This window comes from Rattus norvegicus, chromosome X (assembly GCF_021556685.1).
Source record: "Rattus norvegicus strain SHRSP/BbbUtx chromosome X, alternate assembly SHRSP_T2T, whole genome shotgun sequence".
NCBI lineage: Eukaryota > Metazoa > Chordata > Mammalia > Rodentia > Muridae > Rattus > Rattus norvegicus.
The window spans coordinates 79,575,860-79,597,665 of NC_141554.1; the positions used below are offsets into that span (position 1 = coordinate 79,575,860).

General features: G+C 37.3%; 1 protein-coding gene across 2 annotated transcripts in view; it reads right to left on the minus strand.

Moving 5' to 3' along the window:
- Fndc3c1 (fibronectin type III domain containing 3C1) overlaps positions 1–8,322 on the minus strand; it is a 57,650-nt gene extending 49,328 nt beyond the window's left edge. Inside the window, exons 1-4 of one of the 2 annotated variants that reach the window (XM_087599915.1) lie at positions 8,178–8,322; positions 7,555–7,671; positions 6,739–6,852; positions 6,322–6,397 (exon numbers count right to left, since the gene is read on the minus strand). In XM_087599915.1, the coding sequence (XP_087456041.1) occupies positions 6,322–6,397; positions 6,739–6,852; positions 7,555–7,632 (268 nt within the window). In that variant the 5' untranslated portion in view covers positions 7,633–7,671; positions 8,178–8,322. Of the gene's footprint in view, positions 1–6,321; positions 6,398–6,738; positions 6,853–7,554; positions 7,672–8,177 lie in introns of those variants that run through there. The other variant, NM_001191722.1, reaches the window with a different exon arrangement.
- Between the last annotated feature and the right edge of the window lie 13,484 nt (positions 8,323–21,806).

Genomic DNA, 21,806 nt, shown 5'->3' on the forward strand with positions numbered 1-21,806 from the left:
CCCCTTCTAGGCAGGGACATCAATGTTTAAACTTCAGATCCACTTAAGGTTCCAGAGCCTCTATGACTTTCTTAATACTGCATCTCCTGTCCTGAAGTGATCTGTTGCTGTCTGGGCTCTCAAAGGTCCTCCATATATTCTCCAAAGTAGATGCATACATCATACAAGAATTTCTTCCTTAAATGGGATATCTCCATTTTTGGATATTCCTTAACAGCTACTCCTATCAAAGTTGCCCTTAAGGATCCTAACAGCTTTCCTGGAATGTACCAATATCCTTTCAAGTCTGAAGTAGGGAAAAACTTAGTCTTTCATTGATAAATTCTGGGCTACTATACCCCCGTAACTCTCCATGCTATGCCCGTTTGGGCTGTACCACAGAACAACTCAAGATTTGAGGACTATGAATGAGGTTCTGATCTATGCCATTGTTTCCAATCCTTAACCCTCATAGAATAGACACCCTCTAATATCATCTGGAACCCAGTGTTAGACTTTAAAGATGCTTTCTTTTGTATTCCTGTCTACCCAAACTCTCAGCTTCTTTACGTCATAATAGCAGAATTCCCTATCTGGTGATCAGATAGAATCAGCAAGTACCCCTAGATGGCACCAACACCCCAACTCCTTCAAAGTGCTCCCTTGAGGCAGACCTGGTGTGTCTAGAGTCTCATTACCTATTTCAGTATACCACTGGGACAGATGATTAAGACTATCCCTCACTACCAAGGTAAGTATAGCTTAAACTTGTACTCACTTTTAGTGTATTGTCTCCTTATATTAGCCTATAAGAAATAAGGAAGAAGTATATTTACAAACTACCTTGAGCCAGCATAGGTTGAAATATAGAAAAACAAAGAACACTGGACCCCTGCTGGAGTCTGTTAGTCTAGCTATCCATGCCCTCTAACCCACACTTGCTAAGCTACCCCACACACCTAAACTACAAGTTTAAGGTAGAGAATGGTAGGTAAGTCATAAAGCTAGAAATGTAACAAGTTCACACACCTGATAAGTTTTAAAATAAAGAAAATGTAAAGTGTAGAGATGAACTCAGGCATGTTTTTTGTTGAGTAAAAGATAAGTGCTAAGTGGCCAGGGGAAATGCAATACTTAGATGATGTGTAAGTTTGTATCCTCCTGATTACTCAGCCAAAGAGGAAAGGGAAAAAGAGGCTAGTGTTAGGGGTATAAAGACTGTTTCTGTGCTTAATTGGCAAATCTGCCATTCCAGACTGTTGCTCAGATTTACAAAGTCATGAAATAAACTAATTTTCACTAATTACACTGAGTCTCCAGTACTCTTCTTATAAAGTGATGATCATTTCTCACAAATGCAGGATATTGAGCTTATCTTAAAGACCTCACATTTTGGAAGACCTCTTGAAGTTGTTTGGATCAAATTGGTTTCAAAACAGTCAATCTATAAAGCCTATTTTACATGGCTTCATCTGTCCAGTGTGAACATTGTGCCCACCCCTAGCTCAAATGGCCTGCTTCTATGAACCCCTTAGAGATCTGACTCCTCTTATAGCAAGTCTCAAGGTGAAACAGACTCTTAAAGCCTCCTAGATCCCATTGAGTGGCTAGTTCTCTTTCTTGCTTTTTAAAAATATTCTGTGATATAATTTTACAAGCTCTTTCTTCATATTCTCTTGATATTCTTTCTACAAGTCTCAACTCAGTTTAGGAAACTTATACTAGATATTTTCCTTCAGAGAGATGTATTATGTATGTGCATGTGTGTATGTATGCATGCGGGAATTTAATGTGTATAAATTATATGTGTATGTGCAAGTACAGGCAAGCATGGGAAGAGGCTAGAGAACAACTTTAGGAGTCAGTTCTGCCCTTGCTCTTGGGCTTTGGGGGTTAAATTCAGGTTTGCCGGTTTGCATGGCAAGAACTTTTTCCTACAGAGACATTTTGTGGTCCTTAGGGAGATTTGTTAACTGATTCTTAGACTGAAGTTAAACACTTATTTTGACTCACTTCTTCCGTCTTTACTCCTCACTGTATTCCTGTATAGTACAGAGGGTTTCTTCTAATCTTTACAACCATTATTATTATATTTCTTACCTGCCTCCCTAAAATCACCCCATGGTGACACTTTTAACCATTGTAACTTTTCATTATCCTCATTCTTATCCCTACACCCTACACCCATTTTCTCTTATTGTCTTTTCTAAAATGTCCATGATCTCCTCTAATAAAACAGCTCAACTCTTGCAAAGGATTTCTGGCTTTTCCTGACACAACTCCTAACTAGATTATCATGTTTGGCCCAGCCAGTCCATTTAAATGAACCCAACTGACAGCCTTGCTCCATAGATACTTCTAATGAAATCCCTGTCATGTGGGACACCTTCCATCACTCATATGGCTGAATAGAAACACAGATGTCCCTTCCACACCCCTTTTATTCACCAGATTGCCTTTTAAGCCAGACTTCCATTTTTGTTAGGGCCACAGGAAAAAGCCCTTTCCTCTGAGCATTATTTCATCATGTGACTTCATTCTCCTGTTAAATAGGACAAAAAGACAAGAAGAACATACCTTTTCTTTCTCAAATACCCCCAACCCAAGACAACCTACAACTCTCACAGGCATGTGTTCTTAAATGCTTCTAAATTAAAACTCCCAATCCCACTTAATCATTCCAGTCTGTCTCTTGACAAGATTCTTCCTCTTCTCAGAAAGCTTTCATATTTCCTCTCTCTGATAATGATCAATAGTGGGTCCAATCAGTTCCCCCCAATTCTACCAGGATTAGAAAAATATAACAGTCTAATTACTTCAACATGAAATCCCTCAGTGTCAGCCCTTTCTTAGAATGGTCTTGGCTTGCCACAATTTCTTTCATGCTTCAACGTCCTCGTATTAAAATGTCCTAACCACTTACTTTTCTTTCTAGTCATCACCACATGGCTTAATTCCTCAGCAGTCTCCTTCTTATGTAGAACTAAGGTCTCTTGTTATGTTCTCACTAATTTATTTGATACCTGAACCAATGCTCTTGATATCCAGGTTGCTCCTTTCAAGCATCTCCTCCCTGTACCTTCTTTTGTAATCTCTTGACCTAGAGGGCATTTCATCTGACACTCTGCTTAGTGGGATAAGCCTTTATGACAGATACAGGTACCAGAGTAAGAGTACTCACATTGGCTTCTTATGCTCAGCGTACTTGTTGGCCAATAGTCTTTGGGATTAGACTATATTTAGGTAGCCGTCAAATCTCTCAGGGCCAGTTTAAAAAATAAACTAGTAGAATTGTTTACAATAGTCCCAAGAATACCTGTCTGGCCCTGGAAATGTAGTGTATATGTCAATTAAGTAGGGATAGTACAAGATGTAGTTATAAGACCAAAAGAGAGTAGGCATCTAATTAAGAGGAGAGAACATCTGAGGGATGTCTCCTATGGAAGGCCTCATGGGACTGATTTGCTTTCATCTCCTGGGCTCTCACTGACACAACTTCTCTCTCTCTCTCTCTCTCTCTCTCTCTCTCTCTCTCTCTCTCTCTCTCTCTCTCTCTGTGTGTGTGTGTGTGTGTGTGTGTGTGTGTGTGTGTGTGTGTGTGTTTCATTTAACCTTTTGGTATGACTGATACTTTTCATATTAAAAGCCATTAAGTTCCCATGGCCCTGTTACAGGGCAATTACCATTACCATTGCCATCAGTGCCTGTCTTCTTCTATCAAGGACTTTATAGTCTCCAAGTTGAGGTTACAGTTGGGCCTTCAACCTCTTGAGATAGTCATTCCCCCTCTTCTCCTCCAAAATGCTTCTTAAACCTTCTATGTTTTGCCCATGATCTTCAAACGCTATGATATATCAGCAACATCAATAAGGTCCCTTTGACAATCCTTCTGAGCACTGCAGAAGTGATGATTTTTTTTTCCCCTTGCCAATGACTTGATCTTACTACTTTGTCAGGGAACAAATTTAGAGACAAAAAAAGTCAAAATTAAAAGAAAACTCACTACATTTTAATCATCAGCCCCTCACTATGTGCAGCCTGACCATAGTACCTTATGGGGTCTTATACAAATATTAAAAGCCTAGTAATACTTTTTTTTGAGACGGGGTCTCTCTATGTAACTCTGGCTGTTCTGGAACCATGTAGACCAGTCTAGCCTCAAATTCACAGAAATCCTCCTGCCTCTGCCTCCTGAGTGCTAGGATTAAAGATGTATGCCTTATGCCCTGTTTTAAAGTCTAATAAATCTTAAGGATCCATGGTGCCTTATTCCAAATGACAAAACTCCAACAGCTTGTACTATACTATTTATTATTTAACAAAATGGCAATGTGCTTGATTATGTATCCAAATGTAGACCTACACAAATGGCACATGTGGTAAGACTAACTTTCCTTAACTGTATAAAGAACCCCATTCTCTTTCAGGGGATGATTTTCTCTGTCACAAACTTTCAACTGTGTCTCGCTTTCTGCAGATTTAGTCAATATTTTCTGGATATATTCTGGCCTGGTAAGTATATTTACTGAGTCCCTGGCTTGTAACAGTCATTCCTGGCATAGCAATAGATCAAAATCACCTTAGAATATAAAACAATTAGCATAATACCAAAAATTAATCTTAATTGAAAATAGTTAATAAGTCTATGGATATAAAGCAATAACTTTATTAGACTATTTAAAATTGAGATTATTTGTTTTATATATAATAAAATGTGTATGTATAATTAAAATACTATAGTAAATATTATAGGAAAATACTATAGTATAATATTATAGTAAATAATATTATAGTAAAATTACTATACACAATACTTTATATGTATCAAGAGGACATTATTAGTACTAGATATACAGTGCAATAATAGTGCACACTAAGTATTAAAGAAATATTTGTTGAAAAATGTGAATAAATGAGCTGCCTGAAGGCTCCATCTGTAGAGCAGACTAAAACTGATCAATTAACCACTCATTGTTTATATAAAATACAGATTTATCTAATGTATATCTAGTTTTGTTGCTTTAGATTGTACAGATTGGTAATTAACAAGAGATTTAACCTTTAACAGGATGTTTAAAAAATTAGAAGATTTATAGGCTAAAACTGATCAATTAACCACTCATTGTTTATATAAAATACAGATTTATCTAATGTATATCTAGTTTTGTTGCTTTAGATTGTACAGATTGGTAATTAACAAGAGATTTAACCTTTAACAGGATGTTTAAAAAATTAGAAGATTTATAGGTAGCTAACTCTTTCTAGAGGGGAGAGGGCTCACAAGCTCCAAACACCTCCCTGAAGAATTATTGGCAGTTAATTGTAATTGGAAGGGAAAGACATTTTCTTCAGCAGTATTATTGCCAATCCTAAGATATACACTTCTATACAAAACCCTTCTCCCATGCTCATAGAAGTAACCCTAATTAAACTCAATGGGTCACCAAAAACAAGAAACCACATCCATGAAAGCAGAATCAAGACTAGATGAGAAAAGGAAGTGTACCATCAGAGGGAGGGCAGCAAGAGACAGCAGTGATGCTATAATCACAATACATTATGTACATACATGAAGTACAAAAATATATATGCTTGCATCTTTTTAAAAGGGTCATTAAGAGAATATTAAATGACATTTGCTTTTGAATAATTTCTTTTATTCTATTCATCCGTATACTGTGCCTTCTAAATTCAATAAGCTTGAATTTAACTTTGATAAGAAGATATGCCACTATAATTCAGATGTCATTTAATTTTGAAAATATAGATATATTTGTAAATGCAGAAGCATATAAAAACTAGCTCATATGGCGTAATAGCTTATATAGCCTAATATATCTTTTTGTGACCTTATAATTTGATGCAAACACTAAAAGTATATGCAATTATTTCCATTGCCTTCATAGTCTGTCAAATATACAAACATCTCACTGGACATATAGTTCTCTTTATTAACCTGTAGTATATTAACTGCTTCAAAGATTTTACTATTACATTAAAAGTTTTAGCACAGATCATATTGTAATGTAAGTGATTAAAGTACTGAAGTCAGAGGTAAAACTAAGTAAAAATTAATATCTACAATGTCTGACCTTCAAATACAATTCTTCAATCAACTTCCTTTCATGTTTTAAAAGTTAGTTTTGAAGATTTCTACAAGAAGGTAAGCAAGATTAGTTCTGGTTCTTTTATTGGTGCTAAGCTCCTATTCAGAATATTTCAAGAATATTCAGTCTCTCAAACAGTAAGAGCATCACTGAAATATTAGTAATTTTACACCAATATTTAGGTTCACTTGATCTGACTGTAAAAAAGCACACATCCAATTCTACTTTAACAAACCTTGAATGTTCTGAATGGACCCGTCATCAGCCTTTATGGTAAGGATTTCTCCAGGGTTAACTTGAATGAATACAATCTAGAAATAGATAATTATTTAATAGCATACTTCCTTGTAAATCTATGGAAAAAGTCATTATTATCCTTTCTGAATAACATCCAGGTCCCCTAATTATAGGGATTTCAAAATACCCAAGGAGAAGGGTACAATTGGGTCAATGGACAGAAATTCAATACCCCTTAGTAAGAACAGCTCTTTTCCCCCACCCAAGTAATACTTTATAAGGTAATAGAAAATAGGTGCATTGAGGTGGAAAGACAACATTCCCCTCTGCATCTACCCCTAGATTAAAACCTCTATAAACAAATAAATGAAACCACAGATAACACAATTTATTTGAAGGTAAAATTCAGACATACTTGAGACCAGTATTGGGGACAAGTCCAGTTGTTATACATCTTGGGCTGAGTCATAATCTGTGAATAATTAGAATACACTGCCATGGCATTGGGGTCCAGAAGAAAACTCTCCACCTAAAAAAATGTAATTTTGCTTATAAAAATTTTTACTTTTGTCATTTTTAGAAATAACACATTTTATTATCATACACTAATAATAAAACTGAGCATCATTTTGACATTTTCATGCATGCATATATCCCAATCATTTCTGACTGTGTTATGAGAAAGTATCATCTTTGCTTTTTTTTCAAGAGACAAAAAGTTCATCTTTTTTTACATTATATATAGTGAGTTATGCCTTCTCCTGAATCTATTAAAAATACTAATTTTTAATTATATCCTTTCATTCTAGAAACCAACCCATAGAAGTCATGGCTATTTAAATACAATATTTTTCAAATATTATGTAATTGAACTTATTTCTGAATGAGCATGAAGGAATGTTATTGTTTATTAAATATACAATTTCAAAAGATATACCCTAGGAAATTGTAAATAGTAGAAATTTACAACATAAAAGTAGACATTTTAGGTTGTGCAAAGGAGTATAAAAAAAGCAGCTAAATTAATTTAAAAAGAAATGGTGTATAGGTAAGTAAGCTAGTGTTGAATGTCTTATTTTCAAAAGGCCTACAAGGAAAATAACCAATGTCGAAACCAAAACCAAAACCAAAAACTTTCCAAGAGACTATAAAACCCAATAAAAGCCAATGCCAGATTTCATAACATTTTAACCAGTTATAGAGAAACTAAAAAAGCGAAAACTTTTCTTACCTGGCACATGGGATCTCCATTGATAACTGGCCCTGTTGGAGGTATTTCAGAAAGAATAGGTGCAAGCTGGTGTTCCATTGACTCGAAAAGGATTGACTTTCACATTAAGTGATAGTTCTAAAATAAACAAACAGAAACTTACAGGTTAATTAGATGTAGTCACAATCATGTTTTTTAAATGACAAAAGACGACAAGGTTGTCTGAGAAATTCCATCTTTATTGTCCTTTCTAGGAATGGTTGAGTTAAATAGAATTAAGTTAAGGCATCATTTAAAGTAGGCACTGATCTTCATAAAAATGACAGAACCAAGTGTAGAGGTGACAGTTTCTGCTTATTTTCTCTTCATTCGTGTGAATACAAAGACAGCACATTAAGCTACATGAATAAGGGTTTAGTTAACAAGTCACTGACTATTTGATCCACTTATATCTAGTTCAAACAAACTGAGATACAGTTTATGACACTGATTATAAACAAGGTTTTATATTGTAAAGATAGCTGTAAGAATTAGCTAGTTCCCATTAATTTGTTTGAAATACAAAAATTAGCCAGCTGTCTTGGACACTAAACCCAAGAGCTCAAACTTAATGCAAAATTTTAAACCCAAACATTTAAACTCACATTTCTTCCTTGATTGAAACACTTCATCTATAGATCTCACCAAACACCAAAATAAACGCTTAGATGAAAAACAGGTAGAAAAATGTGATTACTTTCAAGATACAGAGAGAAGATGCTCAAGAGTGAACCTCTCTAGAGGGAGGCAAGTCTTGAAAGGAGGGTCTTGTGACAATTCCACAGCCTTTAGTAAAAGAACACTTATATGTCATAATTTGGTGACATTTCCTTTCCAATCTTTTAAAGTGGCCATAGGAGATTCCTTATTTATGAATATTGTTTAAAGGTAAGAATTTTGAAAAGAAAAATTTGGAGTCGTGAAGAAATATGGATTGTATCTAGTGGGGGAAAAATATAGTTTTAGGTTTGAGGAATAGTGACTCATCACTCCTTTAAGAGCTTTAATATGTTTCCTCAAAATTGCCAAACAACTTATATTATTCTAGATATCGTTTGTAATCAAGCTATTGGCTTAATTTAGGGCAAAAATTATTGCTTTGTGGTCTATTTCGATGGGTGGATTGACCAACTTATAATATTTTAAAGCAGAATCTCTCTCCTCTGTTTCCCACTCCTCTCTCTTCATCTCCTCTTTCTCTCTTCCTTTCCTCTTCCCCTTCTTTCCTTTCTCTCCCTTCCCTTCTTTCTCCCCTTCTCTTCTTTCTTCCCCCCTTCCTCTCTATCTCCTCTCCCTCCTTTCTCCCCTGCCTACTCTCCTTCTCTTCCTGCCTTTCTCTCCTCTTCTTTCTCACTCCTTAATGTGCTAAAGTTCATCAAAATTTACAATCAGTTGTCCATAAGTCATCTTAAGTTGATATCGTTTACTCTGTCTCTGCTAGAATGTGTTGGCTGTGGATGACATCCATATGCCAACAGACTCACAGTGGACAGGCTGAGGGAGAGAGCTACACCTTACTACAGACTCACAGTGGCCAGGCTGAGGGAGAGAACTACACCTTACTACAAAATGAGAAAGAACTTTTACTTGTTCTGAAATTATAATTGGTATCAGATTTTCTAAAATAGAAACATCTGAAAATTCTTCTCCCACAATTAAACATTATATGGGATTAAGTTTTCTTTTTGGAATTTTAAGTCTTTAAGCCTTACAGGTTAAGTTATCTCTATTTCATTTTACAGTATGGATAGTTAAATTATCTAATTCCCTTTTACAGTATGGGTAGCAACTTCTGTTTTCCCTTTATAACTGGGCTATTAATTTCATTATCAAAAAATCACCTTTAAATTCATATTTTGATCTTCAATTTCTTAAAGACTATTTGGGGTCTTGAGGGGTAACTCAGAGGTAAAGAATACTGACTGTTCCTTTAGAGAACCCGATTTCGATTCCCAACCCCCACATGATGGCTTACAGAAGTTACAACCTTCTGTAACTCAAATTCCAAGTGATTCAATGCTCTCTTCTGCCCCCCCATGGGCACCAGGCCTGCACATAATGTACAAATACATGTGTAGACAAACTATTCACACACATAAAATAAAATGTTAATAAAAATGTAATGTACTATGACTTTATATAACCACCAAAACTTAGGCATAATAATATCACAATTATTTCAACGAAGACATACTTATCCTTTTAAACATATATAACAAAATATCAACAATCAAGGTATAAAAGCTCTAGGACTGAACTTCCATAGTTCTATCACTGCTATTACAGTCAAAAGTGGACTAAAGGAACAAAAACATACACCTTTCCTATCTACATGCAGTTTAGCAACTTCTTTAAACACAGATTTTGTCCATTAGGCACAAGTAAGCTAGATAAGTATACAATTAAGGACAATTTGACAAAGACTTGGTTGCCAAGGATTTTTTTCTAGTGTAGAGAATTTCTAGGGTTGCTTCATTAAATACCTCTTTCCCAACATAATCTATTTTCCACCTCATTAAATAGTCAATTAACTACTCTATAAGGTGAAGTGCCTTTTTCAATGAAGCTTTAATAGTTTTGCTTTTCAGGCTCTTGAAGTTTGGTGAAAAAAAATCCCATAGATGCTTCCATTCTGCCAGTCCATTTTCCTTACAAATTCACTATTATTCTGCTATTACTTTGTACTGTAATTGGCCTATGACTGTAATGAGTTAATGTAAAAGAACTTGAAAGAAGACAAAAAAATGCTTTGTCAGAAAAAGCACAAAACTGTGAGTGGTGTTTGTGCAACTTCAAATCTCCTGATTCATTTCGATAAATTTACTGTGTATGAATAAAATTTATTGACTGTGGCCAAACTAAGGAATTAGAAAAGACAGAGAAACAATGCGCTTTTTAGAAGCAAAATAGCTTTAGAAATTGATCAGAAAATGTTAAAACAGACACATTCAGGCTTCTTAGCTCTTTTTGTACTTTTAATTTTAAGGTGGTTCTAGATTCATGACTTCTCAATCTTGGAATTTAAGAAACTGTTACATTTAAAAAGTGCTGTTGCAATCAAATTGTTTTTTTTTAAATTCTCACTATGTACATGTTGAAGCTAAACTATATTACCATAAACACCCAATGTAACAAACAAAAGGAACACAAGGAAATATTCTTTTTGGGGAATTGCCTTATGCTATAGTTCAATTAAATGGATGATCCATATATTCATGCACTGCTATTCTGCTGTAAGAACATGGATATTTCAAATAGGCAGCTTTGATACCTCACTCTGTCTGCTCCAACAACTAGAACAATTCGGAAATTACGTACATACATGCTCAACTAGACTATGTGCAAGTCATTTCCAAAGGAATAAATGAACTTCAGACATTATTTTCAACTTTTGTTGAGAGCAGAAAATATATCATATGTCTAACCTGATTAGGAATCGGTTCTTGTAAATACTGATTGATATGATTAGAAGAACATTATTTTAAAATATATTTTTAGATTTTTTTCTTGCCCCAGGTTTTCTGTTTGAATTTAACTTTTAACTTTATACAAAACACAGTTTGTATTTCTTTGATAGCCGTATTAATTATGTAGGGATTTAATAGGGCTTATTGGTGAAAGAGAACAGGTGATGTTACTATTTCTGTATTTTTTGTTTTCTGTCAAAGAAGGTAGAGTGAATTGTTTTATTGTGAAGTCTGATGGTCAAAAGACCTGGGGCAAATTCTTGCTTTGCCCCTTATTAGGCAAGTTCTGCTTTGTTTGTATTCTTCACTGCTGAGTTCTTAACAGGCACTCCAGAAATGCTGGAGGAAGGCTGGATGCTTTACCTGCAAATGACCTACTCTACTAGGCAATCACCAGAAAATAGTCCCAATTACAAAGTGTTCAAAATTAGATGCTGTATTTCCAAAGAAAAGAGCGCTTGCTAAATAATGGAGTTTACTATATAAATGAATTACTATTTTGACGACCACTGGCTTTCCCTGTGCATAAGGCGAACAGAAGTACAAGCTTCAAATTAAAAATGAAGGCTTCCTAATTTAGAGATAAGCCCATTTCTGTAAAAAAAATCATTCAAGGTATTTGCTATTTTTGAGGTTTTTAGTATTTATTTATTATTTGGTATTTGCTATTTTAAGTAGCTAATATCAGAGAAATCTATTTTATTTAAATAAAAAAGTGAATGTCTCTAACATCATCTATTGAAAGACATTCCAACTACATTTTCTCATGAATAAAACAGTTGAACTAGGAAACAGACTCTGAAGGTGGCAACCTCAGGAATGATGCAAATGCCAATATTTTTGGCTCTTTACCAAATATGGGGGCGCACAGAGAGGTCAATGAACATCAGAAGACATAGTCAGAACTTACCTCCAGGCTCCTTTCAGGACATCCCAGGCCCTGGTTCAAAAGACCACTTTAATTCTGAAACTGAGGTTAAAACCCATACCCAGTGTAAGGCAATGTTTACCAGAGAGCATCCATTAAATGTCCCCATTAATAAATACATTGCATTTGGATTGGCACATCATATTTATACATATTTATGAGGTACAATGGGATGCTTTGATTTGTGCAGTCAATTGACTCAGGAGATTTATCATTTCTTCATGATGAGTGTATTCACAGTCCTTCTATTTTTAGATACATTATATAATACTATTAATTGTATTCATTGCGCTGTACACTATATTAACTCACAAAGATGTGCTTATTTTTGCTACAAATGCCTTCTCAGAGTACTTCAAGAAGTTTAATTAAAGAAAGCAAACACTAAAGGACTGGGCAGATCAGAGCCCCCAAACCCATGGAAAAGCCAGGAAAAGTCTAAGACCCCAGTACTTTGAGGACGGGTAGGTGGAACCCTGGGGCTTGCTGCCTAGCCAGTGTGTCAATTAGGAAGCTGCAGGTTCAATCACAGAACCCACCTCAAAAAGGTGGAGAGAGATTGACCTCTGGTCTCCATATGTCCTTTATTGTGCAGGAGTGCACCTACATACACTTATGTACACAAACCTATATATCACGCATGTATGCATGTGCACACACAATACAAATACATTCACTATACAGGAGAACTAACATTAAAAATAGTTAAAACAGGGGGCTGGACAGATGGCTCAGACTTAAGAGCATTGCCTGCTCTTCCAGAGGTCCTGAGTTCAATTCCCAGCAAGCACTTGGTGATTAATAACCTATAATGAGATCTGATGCCCTCTTCTGGCCTGCAGGCATACATGCAGGAAAAATGCTGTATACAAAATAAATAAATGTTTTTAGAAAAAGAAAAAATAGTTAAAATAGCCATAAAAACAGAAAATGAATATTGGTCCTTTAGTATATGCTAAGCACCATTCATCTATAAAGCCATCTAATGCTTACAATAGCATATGAAGTAGGCAATTTATTATATTGTTATTATGTACTGAGTGTCTAACTTGTGATTGGCATATACCTGATATTGTGTGCAACCAATAGGGGACCTTTCAAAGTTTAAAGTCTTTTGAGGAAGGACCTTCAGTTGTTCTCTTCCTTGGCTGCCTCTCCCTTTGGTCTTGCTCCTCCTCTTTGCTGAGAGTCAAAGCCAGGGCCTTGCCCATGCTGAGGAGGTGGTCTGCTCTCAAGCAACAGTCCCAGCTCTGAGAGCATTGAGAGCTAAGATACACTGGGTAAGAATTTAATGACTTTTAGCTTTTGCTCTGTCCACATAATCTGGAGGCCAAAACAGAGAACTGCCTTAATGTCAGTTTCTTTCCGGTTTATCTTCTAACCTAATTTACCTTATAACCTATCATCTCTATATTTATTTCTTAATTCATCCATATAAGACTGTGTTGCCTTTTTTCTCCCTGAGATAAGGTTTCTCTGTGTTGCCCTGGATGTTCTGGAACTCACTCTATAGGCCCGGGCTGGCCACAAACTGGGGTTCCACCTGCTTCTGCCTCCAGAGAGCTGGGATTAAAGGCACGGCCACCACCTTCTGGCTGACTGTGTAGTCTTAACTTTAGCTTTTCACTCTTTCATAATTCCCATTAACATTGCTTTCTAATTTGCATGTCTCAGAATGGAAAATACCATATCCTCATGTATAATAAAGAGTAATGCTGGTAATACATCTAAATCAAAGTATTAAATTTACAAATGAAAGTCCATGTGGTAAATACATGCCATCTACCTGCTTGCTTAGAAAACTCCAATTTTAGTATACTATAACTTGATTCATTTCCCCTTAAATATCAGCATTCAAAACTCAAGAAGGATTTAACTTTCTAGGGATACTAATTACTATTTCGTGGTATTATCAATTTGTGAAAATGCACTACAGTTTTCAGATTAATGAGTCTACACATATTTGTATAGACCTAGTACACAAACCTACTTGTTAAATGGAGCCACTTATATAAAACAAAGTTCTAAACTGAGTATAGTAAAACAATATGTAATAATGACAGTAATTCCAGAAATAAGTAGGAAATGGAGAGATCAATGGTGCTTGAAATGATCGATAAATGGTTCTTTCTTTTTTTAAGCTTTATTATGTATTCTGCCTGCATGTATGCTTGTAGCCCAGAAGAGGGCGCCAGATCCCATTACAGATGGTTGTGAGCCGCCACGTGGTTGCTCAGAATTGAACTCAGAACCTCTGGAAGAGCAGACAGTGCTCTTAACCACTGAGCCATCTCGCCAGTCCCCCATAGATTGTTCTCAAAGTGAACTATGAACTGTGTATTTATATTAGCAAACTTCAAAGACTTCTTATTATCTTTCAAATATTTAATTAGATCAGTATACATATACATATGAAGATTGTTTCTAGGAAAACATAATTTATGATGGAATATAATGATATATTGTAGAAGAAATAACAAAATGTAGGAATATTAATTGGCCTAATCTTTTCTCTACTGAAGCCAGAGAAAAGCTATTTGAACTCCATGACCTTTTATACAACAGTAGCTATAGCGAATAGTTAAAATTCACATCTTAAATTCTTTTCTCTTATAAAATCAGAGGACTATTATTAACTATTTATTTCCTCTGTAACAGTAATTTCACAAATGTTCAACACAGCCTCTAGTGGAGTCTTTAGAGAATGTGGAAGATCGATGGCACAGGATCAAGCTTGACACAGACCAGATACCACACACACGCACACACACACACACACACACACACACACACACACACACACACACACATCACACCACCACCACCAATATTCCAAAGTTTTCCAAAATTACTTAGCTTTAGAAATGCATATCTCTAATATTCAAATAATTATGGGCTAGCCAGTAAGCTTGATAAAAATATACTCTGTGAAAAAGCACAAAATGAAGATGAACATTATAAATAATATCAATAAAAATTTTCCTGAAAAATGGGCACAAGAGGCACTAATGGAGAATAAATACAAAAAGCTCATGTAGTTACAGTTTTGAAATTGCTACATTGTAGGAGATGGGAACTTTTAAAGTTGGAAATGTAGGCTTTGGGCCTGGCAGTGCACCCCTCTAATTCTGGCACTCAGGATGCTGAGACAGGAGAAGCGTGCCTGAAGGCAGCCTTAACTACAAGGGTTGACTTTATCTCAAGGGAAGTCAGAGACTTAACATATGATTCGTTTATATTGATGAAAACGAAACATTAAAGATAACCCTCAGTGTCCTGTTTAGTAATTTTTGTATAGAATATTTGCAAAAGATGTTGATTACAAATTTTCAATATTGTTGGAGAACTTGCCAGCAATGGGTTGTTAACCAAAAGACACAGCTGTTGAGCAGACTATATTGCTTTTCAATAAAATAAGAAGAGAAATAATACTTCAGATAAAATAGAAAAGTGATTTGAAGTCTAAGTAGTTTAGTACTTTTGGCATACATAAAGACTGATTCTAAAAGTTGAAACTTTAGAATAGAAAGATAAAAAATGATGGTGGTATATGTCCATAATCCCAGCTACATGATAGCTTGAGGAAAAATGATCACAGGTTTCATCATGGCAAAAAGAAAAAATCCCACATACAACTTCCTCAAAACAGCAAATAAACCCAAAACCAAAAGTAAATAAAAATAAAAATAAACAAAAGAACTTCTAGACAAACAAAAATCTGAACAAATCTATGTGTAGCATGCATTCAACTGTGGCTAGCACTTTTCTGTGCATATACATATGTGCAGAAAATAGATTAGATACAAATGTAACTGGACTTTACCAGTGGTGGACTTCAGTTGGCTGGTGTAACAAGTGACTTATAATTTTAAAAATTATTTTCCTATTTCAACTTTAAAATTTAAACACAAGTATAAATGGAGAAAAGGGAGAGAACAAACCTAGAATAAATGTGCATTTTTACAATATGCATTAAAATGCCAAAATCAAGGTTCTTCTTGGTACCTTTCCATCCCTCATTCATTGATGTGTGTGCTGGGGAAAGAAAACTTATCAGGAGAACTTATACATATTCAAGTAGATGAGAATACATAAATTTTTTAAAATATAAAGTGCCTATGGGAATATGGTATCTAAATAAGCTTGAGAAGTTAGAGAAAATTTTAAAATATTGGTTGGTTTTGGGTTCTTAACAGAAATAAAGAATTATGAAATGTTAGTTCTAGTGTCCTATGATAAGAAGCAGTTACATTCGTCACAAAACATCTTTTGGTGTCACTACCAGATTTGGACTCTGGGACAGTTTGGGTTGACCTAGAATGGAATTTTTAACTTCAAAGTTAAAAGTTTCTCCGTTAAGAAACACTTACGCTACATCTTGTCTTGTTGTGATTCTTTTGTATTTCATTTATTTATTCACTTTAAATCTGGCTTATGTTACATCTTAAGGGTAATTCCTCCAAGAGAAGTTCTAACTACAAATGCCAGTCATAACTGAGAAATTATGCTTGGCTTTGGCAATGGTCAGTTGGCTCATATGTATGTTATCTGTGTCTTTCCTGGATTTGAATGTTGTCTCCCTTTGATGAAAGAAATTATACATTCAGGTAAAAGGGTTCTTTTAAAGAATTTAAGATGCTACAAATTATTAAAGTAAGATCTGTATGAATATATTTTATTTTGTCAGATATTCCTCTTTACAACTACTAAATTTCGTAGATTGAAGGATACAGCCTTATCACAGAAGAACAAGATGTTACCATTAAAAAGGTTGATTTTAAAATGTCATTTCCTCCTTAAATTTAGAAAATCTACTGAATTTATGCTCTCAAACTATTATTAAGCATCAAATTATACTGAACATCAAAAAGTATGACCAAATAGAATATCTTAAATTGTACACTTCAAAAATGTGAACTTTTCCACAGGTGAATTACTTTCAACTCTTGAATCTTTTAAGAAGAAAACGACTCACTTTTAACAAAGTAACAAAGAATGTATGTTTAATAAGTTTAAATCTGTCCTTTAGCTTATTCAGTTCACTAGTGTAATTACAACAGAAGGAGAATGTGTGAAAAACTTGTTTTCAGTTTGAGTGAAAGTTTTGGTGATAGCGGTGAACTCTGATTCTAAGTCACAGCAAAACAAAGGGAAGCAAACAAAATGTAAAACTTCTCTCGTGTGAAGATCTGAGAGATCATGAGAGCTGGCAAGTCTAAGCAGCAGATCGTTTTAAACTTCCTTTTCCTCAAATATTTCCAGAATAAATTTTATTATGAACTGCAATTGCATTTTATAGCACAGTTCCAATATAATAGAAGAGAAGTTGAGATTTTGTTTTCTTGGTCAATCTAATTTTTCTGAACTAGAGATACAAGGAGTTTTGCCTAGAGCTTAAAACTGGAGTTGAGGTCCTAGGACATCAGGATTGTGTTAGTGGGCACAGAGCAATTTAAACTAAGGGGTGATGTTGGAATCAGGACTTCAAGGGCTTCATAAGTCAGTGAAGTAAAAGGTCCTTACTCTTCTGCTAAAATCTGGCACTCAGCAGTGATGAGCTGCATGGAGCCACATTGGTCTGGAAAGATTTCAACACTGGCTTGCTTTGAGGTGGACACAAAAACAGGTGGAAAAAATTTCCCCTAAAGCTATGCTTTTCAATCCTGCCATTCAGGTTTCTACTTACTGTTGAATGAAAAAGGCGTTATTAGGCATTTAAAAAAAAAGAATATTCTCAGGAGACTATCTTTAATTTGCCACCCTTCATGAACATTTTGCGCCTTGATTAGTGATTAAAGTTAACATGTACCCCATTTGTGGAGAAAAACGGGAGCACAAGTTTCTGAGAACTAATTTTCCGTTCTTCCCAAAACAAAAGTAAGGTAACAAAACATGTAAAACCTAACTGTGGTGGTCATTTACAAAAATAAACCATGAAAGCTCCCTGGTATTCCTGTTACGCACTCTATACGACACAGATATTACTTTAAGAATCATATTTCAAGTATATTCATTATGTGGAATGTCAAAGGAGGGGGCAGAGTGCGCCAGAGCCGGCAAGGCACAGGGAACTTTGGTGCGCAGAGCCCAGCCCCGAGGTAGCAAAGGTTGATTTCTCCTCTTCCAGGTGTTTAAGTTTTGAATCAATGTTTAAATTTCTTAATCTCCTTTAATCTGTCAGAATAATGAGAAAATGATTACTAATTGCTTAAATGAATTCTGCATCAAAATAATTTGAAAGCAATTAATTTGTTTGTTAAGTAGACAAAATTCGGGATGAGAAATTTCCAACTGTACGACCGGAAAGGAGCCAGACAACTTGATTCAGAATATTTCACAAGGCAACTAATTCAAGCAAGCAAGTAACAATAAGAAGAAAATAAGTAGAAAATTCAAGGACATTACCAGTTAGTTTTCTTCTAAGTTTAGGAAAAGTTTACATCCATGAAAATAACGATACCTTCAAGGCACGATTCAAAAGTACAGATATAAAACAAAACAAAACACCAATGATTTCCCAACAATCTTTCCACCCTAAGCCATAAATATTTATCCCTTAGGTGGCTAAATAAATGATGCCCAGCGCAGGGCAATCAATCCTCTTGTGTACATTCCTCAAGGAATCTAAATTTCTCCCCCCAATAAAGTAAGCACCTAGTTCACTTACCAGTCAATGTATAACGAAAAAGAAAAAGGCACAGGACAGAATTAGAAAAGATTTTCTGCAAAGCGTTCACAGAGAGGTAGAGCCCCGAATTCTGTGACTAATTGCAAATAGAAAAGTACAGTTGCTGCAAAGTCAAGGAGCATACCTAAGCAGATACAAAAATGCTTCTCCAAAAGCCTCACTCTTCATTCAGGTACTTCTCGATCTGACTCCAGCTATCAAGAGATCCGGCGACAGTGACCAATTCAAGATTAAGTAAAATAAAAGACCGGGCTGGAAAACAGTCACAAATACAAAGACAAGCAAGCGAAGCTAAGCGAAGAAAGGGAGCTGGCGGGACCTATGGGGCCGGCCACCGGACGCGAGGCACAGGAGAGCGGTGGAAGGTCCATGCGGCACCCAAAGGCTGGAGGAGACCGCGCCTTTTACTAGGTCTGAATGAAGCCGAAAGCCCAGATGTAGGAGGAACTTTCGGTGTCCTCTCGCCCTCCCCCCACTCCCGGATCACAAACTCAGAAACTCTTCCCTCCAAAAATATCCCCTCACCTCCTCGAGTCGGCCCCAGCAGCGGTGTAACCCTATCCATCAGCATCCCAGCAACAGGCACATCCAGCCCCTGGCCTGCTGGCCCCGCCCCGCCCCGCCCCCTCGCCCCTCGCCGCCCCTCCCTCGCCGCCTCGTGCTCCTCTCCCGTTCCATCCGGTCACCACCGCACCGTCCGTGCCCCTCGGCGCACCCGGCAGGCCTGCTCACGCCCCCTTGGCGGGGCGGCCAGCCCGCGTCTCCAAAGACGCCAACAGCCGTTGAGGGGTGGGGGGTGGGGGGGTGGAGAGAGAAAGGCACAAAGTTAGGAGCTACAGCAGCAGCTGTTCGGAGCCCAAAGACTGAGAGGGGAGGGGTGAGAAAGAAAAAGTGACAGGAAAAGAAAAACAAGAGTGGCTGGGGGCCTGCGCCCCCCGCTGTCGACGCAGTGGGGTCACAGGCCCGCGGCCCCAGGAGGGTACCAACAGACTAACCAGGCCACCAGGTCAGGGGAAAAGGGAGGGAGGGGGCGGGGACTGGCCGTGGCTCCTTGACCGCCCCTCTCACCCGGTGCTGACAAAGATCCCATTCTTTCCCATTATCCCTGGTGGGTCTTCTCTGTCCTTTAAGCCCCTGAGCTTTTCCGAAAGCCCTGGACCTCATTGCTATAGTGTGCAAGCAACAAGTTATTTCAGGAACAACTGAGAGTGGTGGATTGAGCACTCCAGGGTTTCAATGGCTGAGATTTTCGGGCACAGAACGACCTCTGCTTCTGAGGTCTGCACAAGCAAAATGAGCCCAAGTGAGTGCCAGGCTTGGTGCAAAGGAGCTAGCTGAAAAGCATTGTACCCCCACCCCGACCCCCAACCAGGGAAGAAATACCACCATCAAACTTTATCTACTTGCCCCTCTCTTGCCTTTTTGTCATTGTTTTCGAGGTCTCTTAATCTGACCCTGAGAACTCACTAGTGACGGTGCAGCGGTTCTCCTTTTCTTGGCCAAGGTCTGTCAGTTGAGAGAGGTTCCCATTCCCAGATCTAGATAGTTCTGGCCCTACTGAGACTCTGCAGGCGGTCCTTAGTTGGTCCCAGATCTGTCCCATACAGCTGCCAGCCTCTGTTGCCAGGCTTTCTGAAAGGGGGTTAAAACTCATCGATGGACATCAAAGGACACTGACTCAGTGCGTGTCTACCCCCAACCCCCAGGCCCCGGAATGGAAAGCCACTGCTCTGAGTTCTTTCATATGAGGGCCTTTTACCTCTTTGTATACTACGCTATTCACTCATTTGCGAAATCGTGGGACCGGCCAACCTTTTCTTCCGTTCTCTTGTGAGATTAGCACTCCCAATTTGCAAACCTATCTCCTTGGTCATTTTATTGTGTGGATTCTGTTTCGTAAGGGTCTGTGGCAGCTGCGGCCCCAAAGTGAAAGGATCCAGAAGAGGAAATTGCTGAATCATAGAATTGGACACAAGTGTTCTTCTAACAAAAGGATTTGTGAGGGGAAAGGGCAGGGACACTTATAAAATACTATAACTCACAAAGAACGGTGTGGCCAGGCTCCTTCTTTCCTGCCAACTTCCACCCCCCATCCCTGTCATCTCCAATAAAAGGATTTGAAATTTTCCCTAGCCTGGCTAAGGCCAGCGTAAACAAACTGTCCTTAAGAGTTGTAGAGATGCTAATGTCTGACAGGAGACAAGTGCCAGGAGCCCAGTTTGTGATATGGTGATTCTCAGAGGGATGTTGAGTCAATTCAATTCAATTAAGCTGCCTTATATTTTAGAGTCCTTTGATGTGGCATCAGATAGAAAGAGATACATTCCCAGCTTCATAAACTGAGGCAGTCTGGGGGACTGGGAGACTATGTCAGGGTAGCAAGGATTGAAGATATCAGACAAGCAGGACAGCTCTGTGGAATGATTCGGGGACTACCCGTCTCTGGTCAAGGTAAGACAAGGGACAACTAAGAACAAAGTAAGCTCGGAGAGAGTTGGGCAGGACCTATAACTAGGAACTGGAAAGGAGCAGGGAAACTAACAGGACTTGATATTTGAGTCCCTAATAGGAACCAATCTATATGATGCCGGGGAGGAAGCAAAAAGTTTCTGGGAGAGACTGACCCGGACAAAGATCGGAAAGAAAATCACTTGATATAATGTAGAGGACAGGATGCAAGAATCATTAAGCAAATTTCTCACTGAAGGGAGTAAGGAGGGCCAGGGAAGGGGGCTTGCTCTTTAGTTACAAGACTGTTCTCCTACTTATCAGCCTTGTTATGCACACTGTACAGAGCACAGTGGCCCACGTTTCAGTTTGCAGCACTACAGTGTGCCTGATGGAGAAGAGGCTTTAGGACCAGGGAGGCTGCCAGAGTTGAAAGAAGACCTTTGGAGGGGCAAGGGCCATGTCTTACTAAGATTTTTATCTCTATCATGATCTCCTGATTTAACTAACTTAAAAAATAAAAGTAAATCAAGCAAGAGAGTCGACTTAGTGGCTCCCTGAGTGTTGTTTTAATCAGGGATAGTTTCTTTGCAGAGGTATTTAAAAGCTCATACAGAGGTAGCATTTATTCACCAGATAAATGTCAGATAACCAGGATTTACTACGTAAAGGAATGTAGTCTAAGCCTAGGCAACCATGAAAC